Here is a 13764-nt window from a genome sequence, read left to right on the forward strand (position 1 = left end):
ATAAACATGGTGCCGTTTTACTGAGATAATTGCGTTGCCGTTTAGCTCAAACCACATAAGTCCCTTGCGTTACCATTAGTTCATTCAGTGAATTGTGTTTATCGCCGCTTTTAACAGTATTACAGTTATATCACGGCGTGTCAGCTTAATGTGGGAGGAAAGCTCGAAGTGTCAGACGTTTACTACTTCGGTGAAACCCACGAGCACGGGTATGGTGCTGGCAAACCTAGAAACATAATCGGGGCAAACCGGGATTTGAACCCACAATCATAGGTTTCTGGCGTGCACCATTGTTATAATTGAACGCGTCGGTAGTCTAGTGTACAGAACGTCTTCCCTGGGAGCGGAAGGTCAGTGGTTCGATCCCCGGCCGCGTCATACAAAAAGGCGTTAAAAGATGGTACTTGTTACCCATTGGCGTTCGGCATTCAGGGTCTAAAACAAGGACTGGTCTGCTCCGAGTGAATATACTGACTGAGTGGGGCATCCATGTTAAAACTGTGGCATAAAATCTCAGTGGGCTAGCACAAAATAACCATCATTTATAAGTCCCGATTTGTAAAATCAGCCACACACACGTGCGTGCACTTCGATATATATGTGCGAATGATTTTGAACGTGACGTTAACCCCATTTCACCTCACCTCACCATTAGTGTAAAGTTCTACGTACAATAACCAACCTTAATAGTCTCCATCAGCGACAAAACTTTCATCTCGTCCAAAATGGAAGGGATTGGCCTGATAAGTATGTTGATGGGAACGTTGTGAATTTCATCTATATGTGCCGCGTGTATCGTCTTGTCCGCTGGTAGGCCTGAACAGTCGGACTCCATCCTAACACCTGACGCTTCGGTTTGACGGGATATAAAACTTGCTCCGTGACAAGTAGTATATCCACCTACGGAATGAATTTGCTGTAGGTACGTGCAAAATATTGGGTATAATACCGGCGTGACCTGAGAAATCCGGTTAAGAACTTTCGTTACACAACAGATCCTGCTCGACAGCATTTTAGCCTCGATAAAATAGCAAAGTCATTACGTGAAAGTGAACCAGGAAGTGAACCGGAAGTACTTTCAAATAAATTCCGGACAACACGACAATGCTGGTACATTTTATCTTGCAGGCGCATTCGTTTTAATTAGTAAAGGGTCGATCTAAGGTAGATAGCCTAGCTTTCGGAGAAAGCGTTATGGCTCGTCACATTGAAAACCCGAGTTCGATTTCCAAAATGGGTATAATGGGTGCAGTCCATTCTTATTGTGGTGTAAAACTAACGTACCGTCATTATGTCAATTTTGATAAAATGGTATAGTTTTCTTTCTGCTTTGTTTTTAACAATCGCAGCTGACAAAATAAGAACGAAATACTGACGACGTGATAGCCGACAGACCTACAGTATGTCTGTTATTAATTCGGGATCCGACCGGTCGCGATCCAGGTGGTCGTCATTTGTTTTGGGGAATATAGTATGCTAACTAAATCAACATGGCCGCCGAATCTTGAGTTGACAGATGAAATCTTGATTCGGTTTGTCGTATGTCCACAGTAAGACATTTATCACCAGGAATGTAGCTATTTCATTGTTGCAAACGTAATATTTATGTTTACATATTTGGGTGAATTGTCATCATGTTTGAGCATACTATATCAGTGTTTCAAAATTTACACCCGCCTCGGCTATATAATCCGTCTTGCTTAAAAAATAATTCTCAACTCGTCAAGAAGCAAATTGATATTGTAGCAATAAGAAACACCTCCCTAAAATAAATGGTAAGACTTCCGTCCATATCCCCACTCAAAAATATATATGATTGTAAGGATTGAGCGGTAATGCATTCGTATATAACTTTTGAGGCGGGGTCCGGGCGGAAGTTTTTCCCTTTCCCTGTCATTTTTGGACGCAGCAAACCAGGCTTTCAACTTCGGGAGCGGTTATTTATTACAGGGGGTGGTAGGGGACAGAGGGGTTTCTAATGCACTAATGTACTGAAAAAACTTACCCTCCCCTAATGCTTGTCATATGTTTGTATTTCCCTCTCCATGTCCTTGTCCATGTTTTCCATGACCCTCCCCGGAAATACAAAATGTAAAAAGTACTGTATATTATGTTATAAAATGCCCTGTATACATGACCCTCCCCAAAGATGTGTATTTTTTTTTTTATGACCATCCCATGGAGATTGTCATATTTTTGGTGACCCTCCCCTGATTCCGTATGAACCCCACCCCCCTAATAATAAATGAAGGGTCCCTTTGTTTGACATGTCAAACTTGAAATTCTCAGATGACACTGTTTCACTTTACCAGTATGGAACTTTCACAAGGCTGGGACTCTGAATCACTGATAAAATTCATTAAAAAGATTCATTAATAAATTTCACAGAATTAGGCTTAAAAAAAATAAAAGAATTGGTTCTCAGGCAATGGTTTTTGAAAATATAGTGTGGGCGGGCGGAGTCTCTTTTTTATTTATTGGTTGTTCATACTGGTATGAAACCAAATAAACAGTTGTGTAACCAAATAAACAATGTGTACAATCAACCTGGCAAGGGGCCTCCCTACATACATGTATTCCTTGATGAGTAAAATACTGGAATACAGTATTTGACTAAGTTGGTTTTGGAATATTAAAGGATTTTTGGGTTGTTGTTTTTTCAAAATAGAAATAAAAACTTTATGATGATGCTGGCCGTGCCTCAGAACCAAGACTATTATTATTTTGAGGCTTACTTGTGCATGTTTGTATATTCTGCCTCCCCAGGTGTGACCGCAACTGTCCAGAGCAACAGTACTGCTCTGATTCATTGTACATTATGGTGTGAAATGTAAATGTTTTGAAAAGTATCTGTTTTCCTACAACAAATTTTGATTGTGTCATATTGATCGCTCAAAAAAGATAATATAGCCAGTCTCGGCATGTTTAGCTTCTTGTGGTTTCCCTGACAACAGTGGACAGTCTACAGGACCCAATGACTTTTATTCACTGGTAAAAATTAAGTAGGGCTTCAAGAAGTACTCAAGAGCCGAGTTGTTTTCAGAAAGACTCGAAGCTATTATTGAGGATTTGAGTACTCACAAAGGAAGATCACTCTAAGAAGTTTAATTGTAGATTTATGTGTAAGAACATGGAGTAATTATGTGCTTTAGAGCTTGAAAAAGTAAAAAATAATCCTTTCAGAAATTCTGTCATTATCAAGTAAATTAAGAGCTTTTTTTCACAGTAAACTTTGGGTTTCAAATATATGTCATATCAATCAGCATGGTCTCTCTAGTTGACCAATTACTAAACAAAATCATCCGCTGCAAGTATTTTGTCGAAGTTGATAAAATTATTGTATTTGAAGCAAGTGATAGATGATAATGTCCTTGTGGTTAAAGTGTTTGCTTGTCATGGTGAATGCTGGGGTTCAATGGGTACAATGTACAAATTTCCTGTGTTCCCCTCCGTGATATTGCTGGAATAAAAGCTGCTTAAAACCATCCTCACATCACTAATGATGGTTTTGTTTGTTTGTTTGTTGTTTAACGCCGCACTCAGCAATATTCCAGCTATATGACGGCGGTCTGTAAATAATCAAGTCTGGACCAGACAATCCAGTGATTGACAGCATGAGCATCGATCCATGCAATTGGGATCGATGACATGCATCAACCAAGTTGGCGAGCCTGACCACCCGATCCCGTTAGTCGCCTCTTACGACAAGCATAGTCGCCTTTTACGGCAAGTATGGGTTGCTGAAGATCTATTCTACCCCGGAATCTTCACGGGTCACTAATGATGGTAGTTTGCTGTAATGAATCATGACTGACATGTAGGTCAACTTGACTTGAAAAACAGCAATATCATATATGTGTTTCACGTACATATTACTTAATGAAAGGAAGGATGTTACGTGTTAAAGACTTTTCCATAAGATGGCTTTATCAGAAACGTGTTATTATCGGAACTTGAGTAAGAGCCATACTGACCTTGATGAAGCCACATAGCTCTGTTCAATAAGGGTTGTTGCCTCCCTTAGCGAATTATCCCCCCTTAATGGTCCCATAATGCAACTATTATTGAACAGGGCTGTAAGCAAAAAAGCTAATATTTACTTCTTTCTCAATTTGGGGCATGGGTGGCCCAGTCGTCAATTTGCTTTGCTGAGTTGCGTCCCTTGGGCAAGCTAGAAACCTATGATTGTGGGTCAAATCCCCATTCGCGCTGATTATGTTTCTAGGTTTTTCAGCACCATACCCGTGCTTGTGGGATTCACAAAAGTGGTTCACTTCAGGCTTTCCTCCCACATTAAGCTGACACGCTGTGATATAACAGGAATACTGTTAAAAGCGGCGTTAAACACAACTCACTCACTCACTCTCTCTCAATCATTGTCTGTTGGTATTTTGAAATGATATGTACAATTATATGTTACATAATGTAGAGATCACTTTTTAGAATATCTTTGCTTAAACCAAGGAGTTTGCGTTTAATTTTATGATGGTAGAAAGATAATGTTATCAATTTGGAGCTAGGTTACCTGTAGATTTATCCACTCTAAATGTAATCATCACGCTGGAGGGAGTTGGGTTACGAATTCAACTCAGCGAGTTTGTCTCCTAATGAACTGCAATGATTGCTCAAAACATGATGTACTTGTTGCAGACTATTCTGTATTACGATGACTGGCAACGAAGGAAACGCCGCAGGGAATGGCCGTCCAAAATCTGGAAAATCAACTGCACATTCATTTGTGAGGTTTGTAAATAACACACGGCGAAGAGTGGACATTATCTGGCTCAACTATGAAGGTGCTCGAATCAAATATCGGACATTGCCGCCTCAGCAGTTTGTGGATGTCAACACATTTGTTGGACATCCATGGGTCTTCCGCGACTCCGAGTCCGGAGATCGCCTGGTCGTGCAGCTGAAGGAGATATATGAACCAGTTGGCTGGACACAGCATGATGGATGGCCGCCATGTAGAAAGGTCGTACATATTTCCATTCCAGGTACGTGTAAAAGTCCAACACATTTGTTACAAAAACTACAACTTACAACTTGATAAAAAAGATGATGGAAAACATTTAGAATGTTTTATATTTCTGTATATCTATTTTGTATGTTAACTCAATAAGGAATCGGGGGCACGGGTGGCCCAGTCGTCTAAGGCGCCGCGATTCGCTGTGCAGACTTGCGTCCCTTGGGCATGCCAGAAACCTATGATTGTGGTTTTGAATCCCGGTTCGCCCCGATTATGTTTCTAGGTTTGTCAGCACCAAACCCGTGCTCGTGGGTTTCAGCGAAGTGGTAAACGTCTGAGACCTGCATCACTTCTGGCTTTCCTCCCACATTAAGCCGTGATATGACTGGAATACTGTTAAAGTGGCGTTAAACCCAACTCACTCACTCATTCTTATATTTTTGTTATATTTATCAATTTATTGTTACAACTTGATAAAAAAGATGATGGAAAACATTTGGAATGTTTTATATTTCTGTATCTCTTTTTTGTATGTTAACTCAGTAATGAATCGGTTTGTTTTTAGCCCACCTTGGCATCATCAAAGTGAGCTTATGACATGGGTTTTCATCCTTTATCCATCCTTTTAATTAGCAGTGAACTTTTTTCCATATCCTTACATAAACCTCTCAAGGTTAAAGACAACCTCCATGATCTACAGTCCATCAACCATCATTTTGGCACCAGATGTTTCACAATTAATGGAGTGGTTCAATCCTCCTTTAGCCGCATCATACCAAAAGACAGTACTTATTACCCAGCATAGCATATCTCTCTCTCTCTCTCTCTCACACCCTTTTTTATGGCCCTCTTTTTTTGAAAACATTACAAAGTCAGGTGAGCTACAAAGCAGAGTTATTAACTAAGGGAGGTAATTATGTTATTCCGTTTGGGAAAATCACACTCCAATTATCTCCCTTATCATTCATGATTACATAGGTTAGTTTTGCTGTGGTTATTATTATTCAAATAGAATAGGTTTTCAGGAACCCATGCTTGCCGTAAAAAGCATCCATGCTTGTCGTAAGAGGCGACTAACAGCATCTGGTGGCCAGGCTCGCTGACTTAGTTAATACATGACATTGTTTCCCAATTGCGTAGATTGATGCTCTTGATGTCAATCACTGGATTGTCTTGTCCAGACTCGATTATTTACAAATCGCGGCCATATAGCTGGAATATTGCTGAGTGCAGCGTTAAACAACAATCAAATAAACAAACAAATCATATTACTATAGTATCAATATTTCGTAGATCGATGTTCATGGTGTCAATCACTGGATTGTCTGGTCCAGACTCAATTATTTATTGCCGTCATATAGCAGGAATATTCCTGAGAGCAGCGTTTAACAACAAACAAGCAAAACAAATATTATTATTCATTATGTACTTTCAAATTTGCATCAATATTTGTGATTAATGGTGTACTGACTTTTCTGTTTTTATAACTGAGATGTTTATGTTATTTTTCAGTGTACTCCCTTAAAGAGAGGTGCATGCAGGTGGTTCGCAAGTTTGTTCCACGAGACCAAATATGTCAGCTTGAAGTGCCAACAACATTGAAAGTTGCTTTAAAAGATACTGTTGTCATAGGTTGAAAGGAAAGGTGCTTCATGTACATTTTGTCTGTTGCCACACCAGGCCAGTAGGAGCCAGCCCACCTTCTTTGTGTAGTGTGGCTAACGTCTTGTTGGGAGTGTCTGTGAACAGTGTGCCCTAGAGAACCATGGGATACGTTGTTTTAGAAGGGAATCGTGGGATATGTTGTTTCAGAAAGGAATCATTGGATACATTGTTTCAGAAAGGAATCATGGGATATGTTGTTTCAGAAAGGAATCATGGTATACATTGTTTCAGAAAGGTATCATGGGATATGTTGTTTCAGAAAGGAATCATGGGATACATTGATTCAGAAAGGAATCATGGGATACATTGTTTCAGAAAGGAATCATGGGATATGTTGTTTCAGAAAGGAATCATGGGATACATTGTTTCAGAAAGGAATCATGGGATACATTGTTTCAGAAAGGAATCATGGGATATGTTGTTTCAGAAAGGAATCATGGTATACATTGTTTCAGAAAGGTATCATGGGATATGTTGTTTCAGAAAGGAATCATGGGATACATTGTTTCAGAAAGGAATCATGGGATACATTGTTTCAGAAAGGAATCATGGGATACATTGTTTCAGAAAGGAATCATGGGATATGTTGTTTCAGAAAGGAATCATGGGATATGTTGTTTCAGAAGATCATGATGGATGTGTTTTAATTCAGAAGGCAATTATGCGTTGTTTTGGCAGTTAGTCTCTGTATTTTTAACCTTGAAATCAAAATTTCAAGGATACCCATTTATGAGCTTTAAACAATATATCTATTTGGAGACATTTTCTTTTTTACATTAAATTTTGTAAATGGATTTATGGTAGTATTGAGAAACAGCCTAGTCAGTTGCTCTCTGGGAGAATTACTCTTATGCCAGTTATTATCGCTCTGCCATGAAGTGGGGCGGGGGATATAGGAACGGAGTTTGTCCGTCCGTCCATCACCTTATGAAAAACTGTTTAGGTCATAGGAACGAAATTTTACACACTGATGTTACTGGACATGTTCTCAAATGAGTTAAAAAACTGGTCCAGTCAATTGTTGTTTTACAGAGTTATGGCCCTTGTTCTGTGCTTTCCCACTTGATGCATACATACTCTGTGAAATGGGGACAGTATTTTTCCGAAACTTCTGAAGTTACATGAATGAAAGTTTGCATGCTTCCCTAAGACATACTTGTCAAGACTCAGTTCGAAAATTGACCCAGTAAATTATTTTTTTACGGAGTTACGGCCCTTGTTATTTCACTTGGTGCACAGTGTCTGCAATGGGGAGTTTTCTCAGAAACTACTGAAATTAGCTTATTTAAGAGATACTTTGTGTGTAGTAATTTCACATTTAATCTTTTTTTTTTCTGATGACAAAGCGGCCCAATGCCTATCTCTTCTTAAGGCTGTTTTTTATAGTTTATATTCTCTACTATATGAACAAACAAAATTCTAATATGCCCCATGGCGGGGGATAGTAATAACACTGTTTTCTTTTTGAATTATTTTTTTAGTCCAGTATCATTTATTATTTGATTCATGTTTTCGGCAAGGAATTATTGCAGTTCTGGTTTTTCATTTTTCTTTCAGCAAACAATACTTGAGAATAAGGTGTGTTCAGATAGTTTTAATATTCATAAATCAGGTAATTTCGAATTTGCATAATTCAAATTCATATAAATATGGGGACCAACTAAAACTGTTATCCATGTATTTGCTTGAAAGGATTTGTGTTGATGACTTACCTCAAACTTGTTTGTTTATCAATATGCCCCAGACAGAGTCGTGGATGTGTTCTCAAGATGTGCTGGATAGTCACTGACTTTTTACTGAGTATGAATACTTTTTTGAAAATGTCAAGTCCTAAAATTGAAAAAATGTCATTTGGGGTGGTGATATGAATATCACATCCAGTATTTATTGCATGTGTTTAATATTTATCAGGAAAACTTGGAAAAGGCCCAGGGGACCAAAGGGAACAGATGGTCAGACTTCGTCGTAGTACACCGGTGGTGTAGATCATAGCTCCAAATTGTAATCACTGGATTTTCTGGTTGGCTCAATTATTATTATTTACAGGCTGACGTCGTACAGCTGGAATACTGCTGAGTGTGGCATAAAACAACAAACAAAACAAAACAAAATTCACAATGTTCAAACACCCTGCTGGGTTTGTCATGACATGATCCATCCTGTACATAATGGCTGTTGGATCAAGTCTTGAAAATGTGAAATGACTCTTAAAGGCCTTATGTGCAGGCCGTAGTACAGCCTCGATGAGGTTCAGTTTGCAAGTACCTATTGGGATTTCAATGAAGAGCTATTTAATCTATAAATCTGCCCATGTCAATTTGAAGTTAAATTACATGCGGACATATGTTTATATTTGGCCTCATGCCTCATGGCATTTTGACTAGGAACATCTATAAAACAAGAAAATATCCTGGACTCTGTATTCATGTAGCAGTTGTTTTGAGGCCTTTACGTTTAAGTTGCATTCAGTGGACAGAAACAATACTTTCAGTTTTATTATATTTCAGCTTTTCATAACTTTAGGTTCCTCAGAATGTAAGAGCCTTTTCCTAAAACACCAAAGACCTGCATACCAGCACAGCATGTTGTTATAGTGTGGGGGGCACGGGTGGCCAAGTTGTCTAAGGCACCGCAATTCGCTGTGCAGAGTTGCGTCCCTTGGGCACGCCAGAAAACTTATGATTGTTGGTTCGAATCCCGGTTCACCCCAATTATGTTTCTAGGTTTGTCAGTACCATACCCGTGCTCGTGGGTTTCACCGAAGTGGTAAACGTCTAAGACCTGCATCACTTCAGTCTTTTCTCCCACATTAAGCTGACATGCCGTGATATGACTGGAATACTGTTAAAAGCGGCATTAAACCAAACTCACTCACTCACTCACTGTTATAGTGTGCTTGTATTTTGTGACAGATTCCGGGGAGATACACTCATGTAATATATTTTATGATTTGTTTCAACAGATCTTGAAACAACATTTAACTCAAACAGCAATGTTGCTTATTAGCAGACGCACTGACAACTCTTTGCAAATATATTAGTATGCTTGCTTTTGAGCATCCTCGTTCATCCAGTGTATTATTTTTCAATCCTTTGATGATAAATGACCTGCAACCATTCGCTATTATACCTCCGTTTTGAATTGTTGTATGAAACAATGCTAAAAATAGCCAGCTAATCAAATTACACCATCATTTCATGAACCTTATGGCCACATATACGAAATAATTCTGTCTGTCTGTCTGTCTTCTCTCTTATTTCCCGAAGCTAGCTCTGATTGGCCAGTACTCGATCTGGAACTGGGAACCCCTGATGGTATAAGGGCCCAATGTTGATGATTAGGAGAAAACAAATTTCAGCTAAATATTCATGTTTTTTACAATCTTTTGAGATTCATCAACTATGTTGAGCGCTTGCTCGTATGAGGCTGTAGTTTTGAAAGTAGATCAGTGATAACTCAATAATAAACTATTTAAATATTTCTTGGTTATAGATTAAATCCTCATGAGCGAGAGAAATTCTGTGCTTAAAAATATCAGTGTTGATCGAGATGGAGATGCTGCCATTACTTCTGAAACAAAGCTTTGTTGGCGAATGTGTCCAGAGTATTTATGAGAATAGAATGGAGAAATGATACATTTGAGAACTATGAGGATCAGGTTTGTGTATAAATATATTGCAGTTTGTCATGTTTCATCTGGGAGTAATTCCAGTATGTAGTTTAGTAATGTGCATGTGAAGATGTTTTGAATCAGTTGTATTATTATGATTTTATGAAGGTTATTATTATGTACAAAGTCAACCAAATATGGTGTCATAAGCGCACACCTCATTTCATAGTATCAATTATCATGTTTCATGGCATCCTCTCTATCTCCAGGGCTTGCATTACAGTAAACCTACACTGACCCCTGGATCCTTTCCTGTGGTTTCTCTCCATCTCAAATTACCAACCCTTGGGATCCGTGAAGATTCCGGGGTAGAATAGGTCTTCAGCAACCCATGCTTGCCGTAAAAGTTGACTATGCTTGTCGTAAAAGGCGACTAATGGGATCAGGTGGTCAGGCTCGCTGACTTGGTTGATGCATGTCATCGTATCCCAATTGCGTGGATCGATGCTCATGATTTCAATCACTGGATTGTCTGGTCAAGACTCGATTATTTACAGACCGCCGTCATATAGCTGGAATATTGCTGAGTGCGGCGTTAAACAACAAACCAACAAACCAACCAACCCTTGATTTTCATCAACATTTAACCGCCAATCAAACGTTGAGATAAGGGAAAAGAAAATGGGCAAGGGAGGACTTGTCACTGCTAGTTTTGATGGACATTGATCCTTTCCATCAAACAGATTTTGTAAGCCTTTATTTTGCGTGTCAGTCATTTTTTCAACATTGAATTTCACGAGAAAATCGGAATTGGCCGCCATGTTGTTGATATCACCAACACAACATTGATGCTGGTTTGTAACTCGCGTTCTGATTGGTACGTTAGACTGAGTAGCGGGACAAATCAAATTGGCTGATGGAAATCAAGGGCGGGTAATTTGAGATTGCAAGAACCACAGGAATTGATGCAGGGGTTGTGTAGGTTTTTCCGAAATGAGAGCCCTGGCGATACAGAGGATGGTTTTATGAAACAGTGTTATTCAATGTGTTTTCTTGCCATGTAACGATGATTTATTATTATCAATTTTAATAGTCATATACATTGAAACTTAACGAGAAATAAATACACAAATGCTACTTATGACCAATATCTCATTTTACAATAAAATTGAATTTCCATGAGTTTCGGTAGCCTGACAGGGTTCATCTGTTGTCATTTTCGGTACAAATGATTTTAAGAAAGCAATAAAAATATATGTAAAATTTCATTTTCTTCAGAAAGAAATTTGAAAGATTTTTTTTTAAGAAAAGCACACACAAAAGGTTTAAAGGTTGTTATTAATATAACAAAGATACATTTTTTCAGTTACGTATGCCAAAATTTTGTATTTTTAACATAAAACAAGAAAAGTGATCTGTCAGTGACACACTATACATCACTCATTTTGCAGAAATGTGAATATTTTTGTTTCCGAAAGTGAATTCATTTAATTCATAATGTTGTAACTGCATTATGATCCAGGGTAGAATAGAACCCATGCTTGCTGTAAAAGGCGAATATGCTTGTCGTAAGAGGCGACTAACAGGATCGGGTGGTCAGGCTCGCTGACTTGGTTGAAGCATGTCATAGTATCCCAATTCGTGGATCGATGCTCATGATATCAATCACTGGATTGTCTGGTCCAGACTCGATTATTTACAGACTGCCGTCATATAGTTCGAATATTGCTGAGCCCAGCGTTTAACAACAAACAAAAAAATCATATTGTTGTAATATCACGTATGACAATGGTTTTAAAAATCAGCATTTATGTTTTGTACCCGAAACCTATATCCATGTATCATGTGTAACTAATTAGGTAGATGTGTTTCATAGTATCCGATATCGTGATCCATTATTCAGTGTATTACATCTTCATTCTGTTAGTGAATAACAAACGAACAAACAGTATTAATAACCCTGTGAAGACCCTGGTTAGAATTGGTATTCAGCAACCCGTGCTTGTCATAAAAGGTCCCTTGGGTGGTCAGACATGCTGACTTGATTTATGCATGTCATCGTATCCCAAATGGTTCGGTCGATGCTCATGGTGTCAATCAGTGGATTGTCTGGTCCAGACTTGATTCTTTACAGATGCAAATCATGTAGCTGGAATTTTGTGGCGTTAAGCAACAACAAACGACAAGTATTATTAATACTCTGGACTGATTGGCCTTCATATATTAGTTTAGAGCGTGATTTGTACAACATGAAGCCCAAAATAGCTTGCCAATCAAATGACTGTCATGAGTGAGATTAAGTCTGTGTTCTAGAGAGGAGAGATTGTGACACCATTTCCAAAACAAAGCTTTGGTGGTCAATGGGTCCAGGGTATTTAAGTAATAGAATGGAGATCTAATTCCCTGGATAATAGATGATGATCAAATCTTATTACCATAACGACTGATCTTGCATCAGTCTCCTAACAAATACATAATCACACCTTTCTTGAGCGGCACATGTAGAATGTTGGTGGTCTAAGGTACACAATTAACTCTGCTTGCCAGAATCTGCTTGTGTTTTCCAATTAAAAATCAGCCCTGATTATATTCCTTAGCTTTCTGATTTCCCAGTATCCCCGGTTGGTCCCCAGTATCCTGAGTTGGTCACCAGCATCCCCGGTTGGTCCTTAAAACCACGCCATCTCCAGTTTGTCTCCAGCATCCCAAGTTGATCCTCGCCATCCCCAGTTGGTCTCCAGCATCTCAAGTTGGTCCTCGCCATCTCTAGTTTGTCCCCAGCATCCCCAGTCGGTCGCCAGCATCCCCAGTTGGTCCCCAGCATCCCCAGTTGGTCGCCAGCATCCCCAGTTGGTCCCAAGCATACCCAGTTGGTATCCAGCATCCCCAGTTGGTCCCCAGCATCTCCCATCTGGTCCCCAGCATCCCCAGTCGGTCCCCAGCATCCCCAGTTGGTCCCCAGCATCCCCAGTTGGTCGCCAGCATCCCAAGTCGGTTGCCAGCATCCCCAGTTGGTCCCCAGCATCCCCAGTTGGTATCCAGCATCCTCAGTTGATCCCCAGCATCTCCCATCTGGTCCCCAGCATCCCAAGTTGGTCGCCAGCATCCCCAGTTGGTATCCAGCATCCCCAGTTGGTCCCCAACACTGTTACTTGTGGTAAGAGGTGACTGATCAGGTGGTCAGATTCAGTAACTTGGCTGACGTGTGTCATCGTACCTGACAGGTAGGATGTTGCTCCTAATATCAGTCACTGATTTGGCTGTTGTAGATTTGATTATTTGCAGGTTCTTTGATGGGGTTGGAATATTGCTGACTGTGGCATTGCACAACATTCTCCCATGTATTATGTTCATGATATGTATGTGAATATTATTGTAATAAAGTTGTTCTTGTTAATATGACTTATTTTGAAAAAAACACCAAAACATTTCTAAGGTCAACAGACCTGAGATATTGGTGGACAAACACCTGACAAATTGGCATTAAGTTTGTCATGAGCTTTCTATCACTCTGAGTCTG

The 13764-nt window shown here is 39.4% G+C and overlaps 1 protein-coding gene across 1 annotated transcript; it reads left to right on the forward strand.

Annotated features, from left to right (window-relative positions):
• The first annotated feature begins 1454 nt into the window (after positions 1–1454).
• On the forward strand, positions 1455–9350 carry LOC124138405 (von Hippel-Lindau disease tumor suppressor-like). The gene is made up of 3 exons (XM_046505038.2): positions 1455–1550; positions 4651–4997; positions 6482–9350. The coding sequence occupies exons 1-3, from the start codon at positions 1474–1476 to the stop codon at positions 6604–6606; spliced, it is 549 nt and encodes a 182-aa protein (XP_046360994.1). The 5' UTR covers positions 1455–1473; the 3' UTR covers positions 6607–9350.
• Positions 9351–13764: the final 4414 nt, after the last annotated feature.

The sequence above is a fragment of the Haliotis rufescens genome, unplaced genomic scaffold (assembly GCF_023055435.1).
Source record: "Haliotis rufescens isolate VD_foot unplaced genomic scaffold, xgHalRufe1.0.p SCAF_8, whole genome shotgun sequence".
Lineage (NCBI taxonomy): Eukaryota > Metazoa > Mollusca > Gastropoda > Lepetellida > Haliotidae > Haliotis > Haliotis rufescens.